Source organism: Mus caroli, chromosome 6 (assembly GCF_900094665.2).
Source record: "Mus caroli chromosome 6, CAROLI_EIJ_v1.1, whole genome shotgun sequence".
NCBI lineage: Eukaryota > Metazoa > Chordata > Mammalia > Rodentia > Muridae > Mus > Mus caroli.
Genome location: NC_034575.1, coordinates 45,632,992 through 45,649,248, shown reverse-complemented (window position 1 = coordinate 45,649,248; position 16,257 = coordinate 45,632,992). Strand labels below are relative to the sequence as shown.

The 16,257-nt window shown below is 44.7% G+C and overlaps 1 protein-coding gene and 1 pseudogene across 1 annotated transcript; both read right to left on the bottom strand.

Annotated features, from left to right (window-relative positions):
* Positions 1-20: 20 nt before the first annotated feature.
* Positions 21-922, bottom strand: LOC110296851 (14-3-3 protein sigma-like). The gene has a single exon (XM_021165640.2). The coding sequence runs from the start codon at positions 920-922 to the stop codon at positions 176-178; it is 747 nt and encodes a 248-aa protein (XP_021021299.1). The 3' UTR covers positions 21-175.
* A 1,810-nt stretch (positions 923-2,732) lies between these two features.
* LOC110295608 overlaps positions 2,733-16,257 on the bottom strand; it is a 195,082-nt pseudogene continuing 181,557 nt past the window's right edge.

Sequence of the window (16,257 nt, the reverse complement as noted above, 5' to 3'; positions counted from 1 at the left end):
AAGAGTGAGATTCCCCGCCCTGGTGGCTTCAGCTTGGCTGCGCCCCCTTCGAAGGAGCCTTCCAAGGTGTGGCTGAACATTCAGGGTTTGGGAAGGGCAGAGTCCCACTCCGTTTTAGTCCTCTCTGCAGGCTGGGGACTGGAGGGCAAGGCGGGCCGGGGCGGTTTTGGCTGCTTCAGCTCTGGGGCTCCTCCGGAGCCTCACCACCCTCTTCCCCAGCACTGTCGGCTGTCCACAGCGTCAGGTTGTCTCTCAGGAGCTGCATGATCAGGGTGCTGTCCTTGTAGGAGTCCTCACTGAGGGTGTGCAGGTCGGCCATGGCCTCGTCGAAGGTGGTCTTGGCCAGCGAGATGGCCTCCTCGGGGCTGTTGGCTATCTCGTAATGGAAGACTGAAAAGTTCAGGGCCAGGCCCAGGCGGATGGGGTTGGTGGGCGGCATCTCCTTCTTGCTGATGTCCATGGTCTCCTGGTAGGCTGACCGGGCAGAATCGATGATGCGCTTCTTGTCATCGCCAGTGGCCACCTCGGCTAGGTAGCGGTAGTAGTCACCCTTCATCTTCAGGTAGAAGACACGGCTCTCTACATCTCCAGCCCCTTTGATGAGGTGCGAGTCCAGCAGGCCGAGCATGGTGTCGCACACACCTCTGAGCTCGGTCTCTACCTTCTCCCGGTACTCTTTCACCTCGGGGCCCTTCTCTTCTGACCCCTCCTCATTGCTCTTCTGCTCGATGCTGGACAGGACCCTCCAGGCCGCTCTCTGGCCGCCCACCACGTTCTTGTAGGCTACGGAAAGCAGGTTTCGCTCCTCGCAGGAGAGCTCCTCGCCCTTTTCCACAGCGCTCTTCATGAAAGCTGCCATGTCCTCATAGCGTTCGGCCTGTTCGGCCAACTTAGCCTTCTGGATCAGACTGGATCTCTCCATGACTGCGAGGATGGACAGAGAGACGGGCGAACTGGCTGTCTCGAGAGTAACGCTGGGTTCTCGCCTTGGGGAATCTATTTACTACAAACTCTGCTGGGGAAGATGGCTCCCCTCCCCCCTTCATAAAGCTTTAGCCTCTTCGGATTCGACTGCATGGATGAAACGGTCCTCCCGATAATCCTTCCTGGTCACTCACATCAAAATGAAGCCTACTAACCAAGAAAGCTACAGAATACCAAATTATACATATTAAAAAGAGACACACAGGCCCTTTACCTAAAATTTAACTTAACCGGTTGAAGAAATAAATGGCTATAAAACTAAATGGTATAATTTTATATATGGAAATGGCTGTCCTTTCTTATATTTAAAATGTACCTTAGGACATAATTATCTGCCCACAAAGCAAGTTTTAAATAGGAAATGCCCCCTTGGCTGGACATCCATTCTATTTGTCAGGTGCCCTGTGGAGTAGTGCCACTCTCTGAAGTCAGGGAACATGTCTTGGAGAGGGACAAAGGTCCTTAGGGAACGATTCACTGGGAACCCTGCTCACCCATTGTTATGTGTTCTCATTGGGAGGTGGCACACCGGCTTCATGTTTGATGCAACAGTCCAGAGGTGAGGCACTGACTCCTAACGGGGGCCCAGGGACCACCAAGGGCAGGATGAGGAGGGCTGTCGCTTGTTTGGTGAGGCACTATGACACCCCCTTATATTTCGACTTTAGAGCACTCTTCTATTCTGCACATAGGACTTGACTGCATATAGACAAGATGGCAGCTCCAGATCATTTTTTTTTTCAAATGACATTCTGGTGTTTGTTTATTTGTCGGCAGCCATGGTCTGGGGTTAGCTTCCCTATCCATTGTGTTCACTAACCTCCATGAGCTGCCAGAGAGGCCCATTACTAACTCCTATTTGAGCATTTCCCTTTTTATTAAGGAACAAAGAACTTTGGGGTATTCCTAGCTTTTGTCTGTTTTGATTTATTTATTATTTATTTATTTATTTATTCTTTGAAGCAGGGTCTCCTTACATAGTAGCTCTGGCTGCCCTGGAACTCACTATGTAAACCATTCCTCAGGGGTCCCATTTCTTGACACTCTCTTGTCTTAAGGTCTAGCCTTGAACTCAAAGAACCCCACCTGCCTCTGCGCCACCATTCCCAGTAAGAAAGTCCCATGGAATGAGAGCAATACTACAATACTACAATGTCAAATGTTGGCATTCCGGATGACATCCTGATCCCAGAGACATAGTCAGGAGCCATATTTTATTCATGAAGCTTTTCTTGAGTTTATGGTGCACTCACTGACCTGGCCTGGCCTGGATACTCCGAGGTTTGTTAACATGACTGCAGCCTGAGTTCACTCTCAGAGAGGAGGAGAGGTGGGGAGGGTAGAGCCTGCATGTGTGGGGCACAAAGGCACGAGTGTGGTGTGCTGGGATGCAAGGAGATTCCTATGGAAGGTCAGGGACAAGAGGGGATACTTCCAGCTTTGCTTAGAGGGAGGCTTCTCAGGAGGGCTGAACCAGTTAAAAGGATGGGCAAATCCAGAAAAGAAAGCATCAAGTGAGAATGGGATTTTGAGTCTGCTTTCTTGAAAGAATAACTCTGGATGCGTGTATTTCTTTTCATGTAAATTAGGGCCTGACTTCCAGTTCTAGATTCTGTGTGAGGCATGCTATTCTAAGACAAGAGAAGGTCGACTTAAAAAGACTCAAGGCAAAAGAGCAAGTCTATGCAGGGCTGTGTCTCACTGTTGGCATCTCTTCTGCAGTAGGGGCAATCTGTTAGGTCATTGTGTCAGATAAACGTGATCTCTGGAGTTGGAAGCATGGCCAAGGTTTCAAATCCCTCTGGCTCCCAGTGGCTGTCTATGGCTTGTACCTGTTTACAGAAGGAGTCCCCGTGGGCTCCAGCAATCACGTCTTTCCGGGAGAGCAGGGGGCTGCATTTCCTGGCATAGTCCACAGGAGCTCTCTGGCTGCTCTGCTCCTCTGCAGACTGCAACAAGCCTTGTCCTTGGGGCAGGAGTAATTAATGGGGTGAGTGAAGGTTTGTGGCTTTGGAGCAATGAGGGTGAAACTGCTTGTCCACTTCAGCCTTCTCATAAACCACCGGGACCCCTTCCTGAGTCAATGGTGATCCTGCAAGGCTCACAAAAGATGCCCATTGATCACTGGCCTCTGAAATTGCTGCCAGAGTGAAGCTGTCCTTCACAACTTGCTGACATCTCTTGACAATTTAAATATGGCCAGAGCTAGAAGCCTGAAGCCATCCCAGTGCAGGGCCAGGAGTAAAAGGCAAATGTGAACATTGGCATCAGAACCTTAGTGCAGGGTGCAAGGGACTGTGTCAACAGATGACGCTTTGATTGTGTGTTAGGAGGCTTTTCAAAGTCTTTCCGCTCTGCCTATGCAGCACCACTAGCAAGAGAAATCCTCTGAACACTCTGCAAACAAGAAGTTAGGAGGCAGTGATGGATCTTTAAGAACACAGACATGTCCTTAGGTTGAAAAGCAAAGATGTTCAGAAGGCATGGGCGGAGGCTGACGCAGAGTTAGTAGACGTAGTCGAGAGCAACTTTACGACTTGCCTGTACTTGGTGCTCGGAAAACCACGACTGAGATTCAGACAAATTCCCAAGGCGCAGAGTCACTTCCATATCTGTGGTTATAATAAAGCTTTATTGGAACTCAGCCATCTATGTTTGTGTATGTACTGTTGATGGCTGTGTTTCCTCTGTATCAGGAGAGCTGAGGAGTCTTGATCGAGACTGAATAGCTTGAAAAGCTGAAAATGCCAACTGCGTGGTCCTTGACAGAAAAACCTTATTGATTCCTGCTCTAGATTCGAGAGGGCCAAGGGTGACTTTCGTGAAAGGGTGTTCATGTGTGCATGTATTCATGAGTGTCTGTGTGCACCTAATTGCGTGTGTGTGGAGGTCAGAGGTCAATCTCCAGTGTTGTTGTTGTTTAGGTACCATCTAGTTTATTTGTGTGTGGAATGGGGTCATGTTTGTATTTGCAGGTGTGTGGGTGCACACTTGTGTATTTACAGGTGTGTGGGTGCACATGCGTGTGGAGGCCTTTCCCTGGATAGTAGGACTCACCAATTCAGCTAGGCTTTCTTCTGTCAAGGCCCAGGGACTCCCCTGTTTCTGTTGTATCTGCCTTCCTAGAAGCGTTCTTAAAAACCATTCAACTAGCCGGGTGTGGTGGCACATGCCTTTAATCCCAGCACTTGGGAGGCAGAGGCAGGTGGATTTCTGAGTTCGAGGCCAGCCTGGTCTACAAAGTGAGTTTCAGGACAGCCAGGGCTATACAGAGAAACCCTGTTTCAAAAAACAAAACAAAACAAAACAAACAAACAAACAAACAAGAAACTGTTCAACTACAATGTTTTATTTTGTTGTCTGTCTGTTTGTTTGTTTGTTTGTTTGCTTGTGTGTATTCTGCGACCAACATTATGCCCTTGTGTTTCTGTAGCAAGTATTCACCTTCAGCTCCCTTTGTTCTGTTTTTGAGACACTCTTTCTCTGCAGCTCAGGTTCTCTTGGAACTCACTACGTGGCACAAGCTGGTTCTCCTTCCTCCATCTCCCACCTGCTAGGATGCCACCACACCAGGCTAGGATAGATTAAACTGGGCTTTATAGAAGGGACATCTCTGAGAAGTACTGAAACCATATGTGCATTTTGTAGCCTCAGAAGCTGTCTTGAGAGAGCCAGGGCTGCATGCAGTCTTGCCTTTTCATGGAGACTAACTCCAGATCATTCTCATTTTATTTTGATAAGATAGTAGTGCTTATGGCAAATAATTCCAGCTTGCTGTGGCTTTGGGGATCATGGGAAAACATGGGTGGAATTTAATTCCCTTAGTGTTCTCATAATACAAACTGCTGCTTCTTTATCAGACGGGTAGCGTTGAAGACGGACTTTGGCTATCGATTGGTTTAGGCATGACAATGAAAATCCCCAGGGCCACAGGTTAGTTAAGGTACAAACAGTCCAGCATACTTGTTCTGGCATTCTTTAATTAAATATCCAAGCTTTTCAGACATAAATAGAATTCTTTATTGTCTACAATGATTAGCTTTCAAATGACCTGATGCAGGGCTAGGGTACCACATTGCTGGGAGGGAACAGGTACTGCTCTTCTAGAGGATGGGAATTTCGTTCTTAGCAGGTCAGGTGCCTGACATCCACCTCTAACCCTAGTTCCAGGGGATTCAGCATCTATGGCCTTGTCCTGCATCTCACATGTTCATATCCCATCACACACTTAAAAATAATAAAACAAAACTTTAAATTACCCTATTGTTATAATCATAAAAAACCCATAGCTGTTTGAGTTTAAAATTCCGCAATTTTTCCTTTACTGCAACTGACCCAGACTTAGGTTTGTCACCAACAGGGCCGCTGAAGCAGGATCCAGAACTGGTGGCCCCTCACCCTGTTCCACTTACTTTCTACTCTTACACTCAAAACTCACACGCAGAGATGCCGTTTGTCTTGGGTGTAGAAACGGCGGGCCACTGTGATGATTCTGAGGATGCTGTTAGGATGGGACCCAAGCTTCAAGACAAGTGACTGACATTAACAGTGATTTGAAGGGGGCGTGAGGCCACATATGCAGTGTAATCCTCTCCTGCATGGCGACCCGTGGGACTGGAGGGTGGTCTTTTACTTCTTTGCTATTGGTCCACTCCTTTCTCATTAGTGGGCCTGAGACGCCAGCCTCGTCTTCCTTCCTTACCTCTGGTGACATCATCGCTCTATTTTTATTTTTCCCTATGTTTATTTCTTTCTGCTCTTCGCTCTGTAAAGAGGATGGCTCGAGAAGTCCATTTCAGACACTGCTTGGGAACAACTCGTCTCTTTCAGTGGTCCACAGCCAGCCAAACTACACAGTGTGTAGTTTGTAGCCTGGGCAGAGGAGGATGTGAGCTTCATTCGGTGTGTTTATAGCTCTTTCACACAAATCAGTCTGATTTTTTTTTTCGTTTTTTGGAGACAGGGCTTCTCTGTGTAGCCCTGGCTGTCCTGGAACTCACTCTGTAGACCAGGCTGGCCTCGAACTCAGAAATCCACCTGCCTTTGTCTTCCAAGTGCTGGGATTAAAGGCATGCGCCACCACTGCCCAGCTAGTCTGCACTCTCTTAAAGAAAGTATTTGATGTCCTTTTTAAAAAATCATTTGCATTTATATTACTGCTTCAATAGGTAGATTTTTATTTATATTTAGTTTTAAATTTAAAAGATTTTTGTGTGTATGTGTGCATGTGCTTGTATGTAGTACATGTGTGTAGTACATACAAGCACATGTACTGTGTATGTGCCCATACACATACACAGGGAAGTTAGGGGATGAGCTTAGATGTCATTTCTTAGACAAAGCTTCTAACCGGCCTGGAATTCACTAGGTAAGCTAGGCTGGCTGAACAGAGAGGCCCAGGGATCTGCCTATACCAGTCTCTCGAGAGCAGGAATTGCCAGCGACCCTGTATTTTGTCTTTGTCTTTTTGTTCTGCAAATTGAACTCAGGTCTTTGTAAGACAGAGTCTTGTGCACTAGATTTTAGATAACTTCTTCTTTTGCTCACATTGTCTTGGGTTGGTCCAGTGTGAGCATTTTCTTGAGTCCTACATAGCTCTATACTTTTTGGGACCACGGCTTTACTTTCTGCCCAGCCTGTTAAGGCTCTCGGCTACCCGTACCTTCTCTACCTTAGCCCAGAACCAATCGTGCTTCTGAGGTGCCCTGGATCCTGCTGAGTAAGGCACTGACTAGAGTGCCAGGAGCCCTCACAGATAACAAGATATTCCCTTTAGAATCAGAAACAACCAGTAACAACAAAAATTAATCTTGTACGTTTATATTACTATACTTCTAATTCTAATCCAACCTCAGAGTCTCTGGTTTCCCATTGCTCCTTTGTATTTCTTTCCCGTTGGACTCCTAGCCCTTACTCCTTTGCTATGTCAGAACTGTACAATTTGCATAAAACTGCTCACATTCCTTTCCTATTTACCTCTACTGGTATCAATCCTCTGCCCAGGGTTTCCCAGGGGTTCTCTTGTCTGGATGAGTCTTATCGTCTAGAAGCTTCCTGAAGCATGGCAGGTGTTCCATTATCCACCAGAGCTGAAGGCCTCTGCCAACATTACTTCTCGATGCCAGTTCTGTAGGTTGGCTCTAGCTTGCTTTGGCTCTGTAGGACGCTGCGTATTTTTTTCTATATCAGGATCAAAGTTGAAAGAGGTGCTCCCGCGTGAGACTCTCTTTCTAGGGCAATAGGAAGGGTGGAACCAAACTACAGCTTCTGCTTGGATGTGCTATACGCCATCTAGGCTCACACCCTATTGGTCGCTTTCACACAGAGGGAGTACGGCACAAATGAGGCCTGGGCGGTATTCTTATGGGAAGGAGAGGGTTACAATGACCAAGTGCAAGGTAAAACATGGGGGCATTTCTTTTAGCCCAATTCCCCAAGTTAACTGATCACAGACTCCTTTTCATGAGGGTTACGTTTAAGGGTAAGCTTAGGTTCCCTGGAGGGTCCTATGGGAAACCCCTTTCCATGAGTGTTATCTCTGTGGGCTCATGTTCTTTCGAAGGCACTGTGGGAAACCTTAAGCTTATCCAGCCTGAGCCCTTATCCAGTCCAATTATACATGAGCTTGTCACGTCTGAACTCTCAGGCGTCAGTGAGAGAGACATAGACTTTCAAACCTTCCCTGGTCAGTGACTTCAGTACCTGGGAGGAACTGTGTAAAACAGAATTGGAATAGAACGTCCATCTTCACGCTCTCCCTTGTCCTGTGCCTGGTTCATCCGTGCCCTCTGCAGGATCTGTCCCAACTCCAAGTGGTTGTCTGTCGCAGAGGATACCTATCTTGGTTGGAACCAGCTGCATGAATAAGGGGTTGGAGAGAAGGGCCTAGTGAGCACGTGATGCGCTCAGGCCGTGGAACTCACATCCTCCATGCGAGCAGAGAGTGAACGGCTTATCATCTTGACGTTATGAGATGCAGGTTACTGGGCTAAAGGACACCAGGTGTCCTCTTTTCAGAGGGTAACCTGGGCAACGAGTTTGTATTCGGTTGAGTTTGATCTCTAGCCCTGAACTCTGATCTTTTCACCTGCCTACAGGAAATCTGACATAAGACCTAGAAGTTCTTCAAGGTGAGCGAAGTGTTGCCCACGTATAGAAAGCGGCACGGTGGCACATGATGCCATCTAAATTGCCTTAGTTTTTTTTTTTGTTGTTGTTGTTGTTTGTTTATTTTTGTCCCAAGTGTGTGCTCTTTCAGCCTCTTTCTAATTTGTTATTGCCAAATGAACACAAATAGCCATTTAACAGTCTTTAAGTGACAATTATGTAGGATTTAGTCTACTCACCACACTGTACAGCCATTAACACTAAAACTTTATAGAAATTTTGCATCCCCCTGACTGAACTATGTTCATTAATAAAAAACTTTCTCCTGCCCTCCTCCTGTTCCAGGATATCCACTGTTTCCTGTCTCTGTGAGGGGCTCTTTCCCACCTTTGTTCTTGTTTCTGTTTTTCTTAACACAGCCTCTCAATGTTCATCTGCATTGTTGCACTTCAAAGGGTGGGAGTGTGCCGGCTTTTTGTTAATCTCTGTGCTGAGCTTAGAATTGAATCAAGCTGTGCTTCAGCAAGTTATGGTTCATCATCTTCTCCCAAGGAGAGATTTATGCAAAACAGTAGTGTGTTATTAATAACACACAAACAAAACAGAGCCTCACTCTTTCTTTGGCCAAAATGATCTCCCATTGTTATTTGTGCCACATTTCATTTATCCACCCATCTGTTCGCCCATGCAACTTGTTCCCACCTTTTGGCTGTTGTGAATAGTGCTACTATGAATGTGGGCCAAGGCAAGCCTTGTTTGGAAGGTTCCAGTCCAGTTCTGCAGCCTGGAAGGCCCGAGTCTCACTCAATTTGGAGGATTTAAAAGGTAGACAATACTTGGCTAAAGTTTCGGTTTGGAATCTTACTATCTTGGTGTCTTCTTCTTTCTTCTCAAGTCTAATTGAGCTCTTACACTCACCTTTGTGTGGTGTTGGTGGGTGATGGAAAGCCCTAAGTTGGAAAAAGCTCCAAGGCCAGCTGAGTCCTGCTCCTTTCCGTATTAAGGGGGCCATTTGCTGTTGTGGAACTGAAAGTATTAGAGCTGAGTGAAAGTTGTTTAATATTCAAATTACATGAACTTTCCATGTTGTGGTTTTGCCATCTGAAGCATTGGCCTCTTCCATGTGACTGAATTTGTAAGCTGGAACTGTGTTTGTTAACAGAGGCTGACAAGACTCTGCTGAGCACTTAGATGGACTGCCGTGATCTGGGGTCCAGAAAGATGGTTTGGGGGTGGCTGGAGCCCATATTGGCCAAAGTTTAAATTTTACAAGAAACTTTCTTGGAGATGAAATCCATGTTTTCACTCATTTGGGCTTATTATGTGATGATGGATGTGAGACAAGAGGAGCGGGCTCCAAAACAGGATTCTAGAAGTCAAAAGTCAGAGGGATTGCTGTTTTTCAAGAAATTGTCCAAGGGGGACCACAGAAAAGCACTTAATGGTCTGATTTTATTATTGTTTTTTCTCACAAGGCCTTCTTGGCCATGGGTATAAATACACACTCATTAGCAGAAGTTTCCAGCTTGCATTTTCTCTGGAGAATAACTAGGGTCTGCTCATTCCAAGATGGGTAAGTGGGTCTGGAGCCAGTTTTCAGGGTTGTTATGGCCCAGAAACGGGTGACATCATTCTCTTCTGCTCTCAGTTGAGATCTGAACCAACTGGCCTCAAACCTTCAACATGTTTAACTTAGTAATGTTAGGAGCGTCCTGACCTGATAAGTTAGTCTTAAACAAATTTGTGCAAAACGCTGATGCAATATTAGTAAGATCCAAATAGATCAGAAAACTAGGTTTTTTTTTTTACCATCTTGAAAATTATGGTTTTAAATTACTAAAGATAGTTTATATGGTTAAAAATGATAAGCAAACAGATTTGTTTTGTTTCTAAACCGGTTTCAGTTTTAATTTGATAATTAATTTTAAATTTTAATTTTAATTAAATTTTTTATTAATTTTTAAATTTATAAATATAATCACTCATAAATATGTTTATAAGAATGTGCAACAGGGAAGAACTGTCTGCAGTCTTGCACCCTAAAAGACTTTTTGCAGTTCTTTACAGTATATTCTCTTTGTTAATTTTTTTATAGTCATAACTATAATTTAGGGAGAACTTGGCATCTTTTTATTTTCACTTAATGTGTGAAAATGTCTCCAGTGTTTTCACATTGCCTTCAAAGCCTTGCTAGAAAATGGCTCAATCAAAGATGAGCCTACAATGCACTGTGATTAAACTCCAGCTTTAAACTACACTGGAGGCATTTCCAGATCTGTGATTCAAGATCTGGCCATTCCAAAGGTCTCTGACAGAGGGCAATTGGTAATCCTTTTGGCGACATCTGGGGAATCTGAATCGCAGATTCGAGTCCAGGAGCTAGCCATCCAATCCTGATCTGGTTGGTTGTTTAGTGTCAGGATCTTAACCTAATTTCTGATTATCATAGTCTTAAATATCCGGTTTATTTATTCATTTTTGAGTAGGCTTTAAAGTGATGCAGCATAAAAGGCCTGGGTACAGGCATTGAATAGAAGGTTCTGAGAAAGGAGCCTGAGCTCTAACCACCAGCTCCCCTCTTAGTAATTTTGAAGGCTCAGTTCTGGCTATGGAGGTCTTGGTTGACAGATCTTAGAGACCTCCTGTTTCCATGGGAACCCGTTTTACCAGTAACGTGTTTCTGTTGCAAACCCCCTTTTTAGGGCATAAGATCTAGAGGCCAGAGGAAGACTGGGCTCTGGTGGCCAGAGGGTGCTCAAAGGCACAGGTAGAGATGAGACTATGATGTCATTAATGAATGCAGGTGAACAGGACAGAGATTTTGTGGGTGACTGACCAGGCCTGTTCATCCCATGAATGTGTCAAGGAACCTGGGGAACTGATTTCGTAGTAGGCTCGACAGACAGCAGAGAGCACACAGAGAGTGGCGTAAAGAGGAGAGTGATCAAGGATAATATCCCCATGAAACGACACGTTTAAGAAGAATACAGAAAGAATAACCGCTCTTCTTAACCAATACACAGTTCCCACAGCCTCAGAAATGATTATTCAAAAGTCACTGTGAATCTCCGAGTCCTAGAAGACAGCCAGAGAGCTTCCCAGAGCTTAAGGGAGCCTGTCTCAACCACCAGACTTGAGTTTTTCCTGACGCCGATACAGGCCATGTACAAAAATATTAGCATTCCCTGTTCAAACAAATAGGATATAGTCTGGGGAAACACGGTTGTCTAATTTTACTTTGAAAAGATAACAGTTAAAAAAGCCCAGAGTATAAACAGTAGACACAGGCTACGCGCTGTGACCCTCCCAACCCACAGTAGAGTTCACACTCCGGAACAAGAAGACTACCTTATAGAGGAGAAGGAAAAATAGCCTTTGCTTTTTCAAGTTTGTTCTCGACAAAACTCTTTTCTGAAGGTGTGTTTTCTTTTCCCTTCTTTTGCCCCCTTCCTTCTTAGAATTTTACACCACCCCACCCGCCTGCTCCTTTTCTTTTCTTTTTTTAAGCTAAGTGGACGCTGAAACACAGCCTGCATGTTAAGAGTACATTTCCTATGCAAACAAACACAGCTCAGACCCAAGAGTAAGGAAAGCAGTCCTGTCAACCCGAAAGGACCCAGCGCATGGTAATTTCTGTAATTGAAGTATCTGAAGGATCCCAGGGTACAGGAATGACTCATAAAACGGGTCTGGGACCACACAAAAACATATCCCTGGCTCCAGGTGGGCACTGAAGATAAGCAGGCCCTGAAGAGTAGGAAGCAGTCGACTTCCATCAGATGATCTTCAGAAATCCCCCTTTAAAATTAGAGATTCCACCTTTAAAATTAGAAATCTCCCCTTTAAAATTTCTAAGCCTTTCCTAGAGCTGGAGGTTGGGAGGAAACAGGGAGGCCCCGAGATGGAGGCACTCCCGAGTTTCTCTCTCGAGGTCTTTCCAGTCTTTGCCAAGCTTCTCTGGACTCAGATCTCAAGCCAGAGATTGCCAGTGACTAACACACGGGAGTCACTGAGAACTTACACACGGGAGACTCAGAGGCAAGGTGGCTGGGATACATAGCATGTTTTTTTAAATTCTTATTTTTTTCTTCCCTTACTGAGATTATAATATCATGTCCCCCTCCCCTTCCTTCCCTAAACCCTCCCATGTACCCGTCCTTGCTGTCTTTCAAATTCACGGCCTCTTTTACCATTAATTGCATATAAGATATATGTTATATATTCCTAAATAAAACCTGCTCAGTCTGTATGATCATACACACACACACACACACATACACACACATATGCATGTACGTATGTATGTATATACACATACACACACACATATATGTTTTTGGGGCTGACCAGTTGGTACTGGATAACCAATTAGTGAACTCTTTTCTCTTTTCTTTTTCTTTCTTTTTTTTTTTTTTTGTCAAAGAGAACATTAGTCGGGATTGTGAGAGAGTGGCTAAATCCAGTTTGGACACAGCTATCTTTGGATAGTCAAAGGTCAAGGTTTTTTTTTTTTTTTTTTTTTTTTTCCGCCTGTTATAAAATCTTGAACTGTCCAAATTTTCTGTCATCAGAATGGCCATATAATCTGTTCTTTTTATAGAGCAGTTCTCCAGCTGGGTGTGCTAATGCACACCTTTCATCCCAGTTCTTAGGAGGCAGATGTAGAAAAATCTCTGGGAGATGAAAGTCAGCCTGGTTTGTATAGTGAGTTTCAAGCCAGCCTGAGCTACATAATGGTATCCTGTCTCTATCCCATCGATGCATGTATGTATGTATGTATGTATGTATGTATGTATATGTGTATGTATGTGTGTATGTATGTACCATCCACTCACTCACCCATCCATCCACCCACCCACCCTTCCATCCATCCACTCAGTCATCCATCCATTACTCTATCTGTTTACCAACCTACCTACCCACTCACCTACCTACCTACCCACCTATCTATCTACTGACCTATCTTTCTGGGCAGTTTCCCTTATAATTACAGACAAAGTGTCCTGGGACAAGAGTTGAACCTCTACAGGTTGGAAAGAGCATAAACCCTTTCTCAGCAGGGTGGCCATCTAGCCTCTCAAGAGATGGAAGCCTGATTTCCTCAATGTAATTGGCAGCTTTGACTGGCTGCAAGGAGATCCTCAGTTTGTTTAATTTGAAATAAAATTTTATGAGTTAATCTCCAGTGAGGGAGAGCAGCAGTAAACACAGAACATATTGGCCATTATTCTAAGTATTTCTACATTCTGTCTCATGCATGGAAGGAGAGAAAATAATAATTAAAAAAAAAAAAAAGAACCCTACTAAACTCCCCAAGAGAGCACAATACTAAGGCCTGTGAGTGTGTATGTGTGAGTGCGTGTGTATGTGTGTGTGTGTGTGTATGCGTGTGTATGTGTGTGTATGTGTGTGTATGTGTGTGTATGTGTGTGTATGCGTGTGTATGTGTGTGTATGCGTGTGTATGTGTGTGTATGTGTGTGTATGTGTGTGTATGAGTGTGTATGTGTGAGTGCGTGTGTGTGTGTGTATGTGTGTATATGTGAGTGCGTGTGTATGCGTGTGTATGTGTGTGTATGAGTGTGTATGCGTGTGTATGTGTGTGTATGAGTGTGTATGTGTGTGTATGTGTGTGTATGTGTGTGTATGTGTGTGTATGAGTGTGTATGTGTGTGTATGAGTGTGTATATGTGAGTGCGTGTGTATGTGTGTGTATGTGTGTGTATGTGTGTGTATGAGTGTGTATGTGAGTGCGTGTGTATGCGTGTGTGTGTGTGATTTGTTTTGACCAGACCATCTGGTGTACAACACACCCAAGGAGTAAAGCTAAACATTTACCAGGGGACCTGCATGGTTTCTGCTGTGTAGACACACATCGCAGAAGACTCTCATGTCTCTAGAAAGGAGAGATAAACACAGACCACTCAATGCGTTTACTAACACAGCTCCATTCTTTGCAGACAAAAAACTGTTATTTATTTTAGCGGGCTTTCCAAACTCAGGTGGGCTGAGATGCCAGGGAGACACAGTCTGGAAATGATCAACACCACCTCCAAGGAAATGCTACCTCTCCTCTCAAGGTTAATAACATGGGAGGAAAATGCAAGGAGATGGTGAGACGGTGGTGTGCTGAAAAGCAGATTAAATCTCGATTACATCACAACATAAATAATACGTTAGCCAAACATGTTAAAGGTGAGCTTGAAATGGTCTTAAAAACAAAGGAGGCAATTTACCTGATTTATTAGGGGAAGAGAAATGGAACTTGGTATGTGTTCTGTGGATTTTATGTTTAATGGGACAGACTTTTAGGGGAACTGCTGAGGATTTGAAGACGCTAAACCCAAAGCTCCTAGGATGTTGCCTGGAGTTTTAAGAGGCAAGGGAAACCACCCATCAGCCCTGTATGCCAGCCAATCAACCATAGAACCCGAATGGAATGCTGGGAGCCCAGGTGCTGGGAACTTGGCTGTTGTTTCTGAAGGGATCTAGGTTACCAGGTCACTCTATAAGGTATGATTTGAACTCAAAACAGAAATGGAGATTTGTTGGGAGTTTCAGATGTCCCTGATAACTGGTACCCTTTCTGTCACTGTGTTGTTGGAAACCCCTTGGTGAGACTGGAATCTCCCTGGGTTTTTGCACATTCCTTGTAGTCTGGACCATACGGATCACATCTTCTGAAACACTCAGGCTGAAGCCATCTTCTCAGGGTTCCTGAGTTTTCAGAAAGAACAGATAACATGTTATTGTAGTCAGGGCTGTGTTAAGAATGGGGTGGAGACTCTGACAGGCATGCTTCTAGTGGGTCGTGTGTCTCTGAGTAGAAAGGGCCACCTCTCGAGTCCTGGTTTTCCTTGTCAGTCTGTGAGATCTACCCTAGATCTAAGATCATGATTTTCAGTGGGATAGAAAACTTGGCTTCTAAGAAGCAAGCTTTAGCAGGATTGGGGACAAGCCCGCCAAAAGTCTGACGAGATCTGTAAGGATCTTAAGGATGTCTTTCAGTTCTGACATGTGACAAAGCTAGAGGCTTCCAGAAGACAATAGCCAGGCCCTTCTGCTCACCAAGCATGGGATTGAGACACCCAAAGATAGTGATTGAAGCAGTAACATGAAAAGGTGATTAGTAACACCGAGCTTCCAGCAACTCAGTCTGATGGCCTGTAACCTCTGAAATCCACAGCGTGACTTTTGTCAAGTGGCGGAGGGTTCACCAGTGTGGGAGCGGTGTAGGAGAGGAACTGGCAGAGCGACTGCTTGGGAGATCAAACATTTCTGCCCGTCATTAACAGTGACGACAGGCACCGCCTGTCACTTGCCGAGTGTTCTGTTTCTGGAAGCAAAACAAAGAGAAACAGATGACATCTTTGACCCAGGACATGGATGGATAGATCAGCAAACCTCGAGGTCTCTAGGGTGGGGCAGCAGAGTCACCTAGGCTGAGTAGGTATATGGAGGTGGTAGCTGCTTGCTTGGGGACTCATTATGAAGACACTAGACCCAGGTCTTCTGCCTTGGTATGATGAGATGTTGTCACTGACAACCGAAGCTGCATTAAAGAATGCACATGCTTATTCTTGACCTTGCACCTTGATATTTTATTTCTATTCTACTTTGTTTTCAAAAAACTTCTTCATGCCCTGTGTTCAGTTGGTCTCATGACTGTTGCTTGGAAGCAATTCCTGCAGGCATATTTTAAGGGGGCTGCTATGTCAGGTTTCCTGTTTGTCTATTTCAAGCCTTATTGAAATAGTTGATATGCCATAGGATTTACCCACTTACAGTGAAATTCAATGATTTGGATATATTTACAGATAGGTGCAATCATTGCCTGGTTAATTCTAGGTAATTTTCTCATCCTTAAAACAAACAAACAAAAAACAAAACAAAACAAAACAAAACACAAAACAAAACCTCGTATTCTAGAGGTTTCCAGCCTCTGGAGGCCTCTTGGCAGTTCATTGTTGCTGGGGAAGGGTAGTCATTTTCTTGGTGGTGTAGACACTGTCAAGTTGCCCATGCTCCACCTCTCAGCCATGCTTATGCATGCAACCCTACTTAAATTCAGCAGGTCAGAAAAAGCCAAACGAAACAAACAAAAGGCAGGAAAACAGAAGATTTTCTTCTTCTTCTTCTTCTTCTTCTTCTTCTTCTTCTTCTTCTT

Bases quoted from the DNA above. Each gene is read 5' to 3' on its own strand.
- LOC110296851 (XM_021165640.2), bottom strand. From the start codon at position 922: ATGGAGAGATCCAGTCTGATCCAGAAGGCTAAGTTGGCCGAACAGGCC.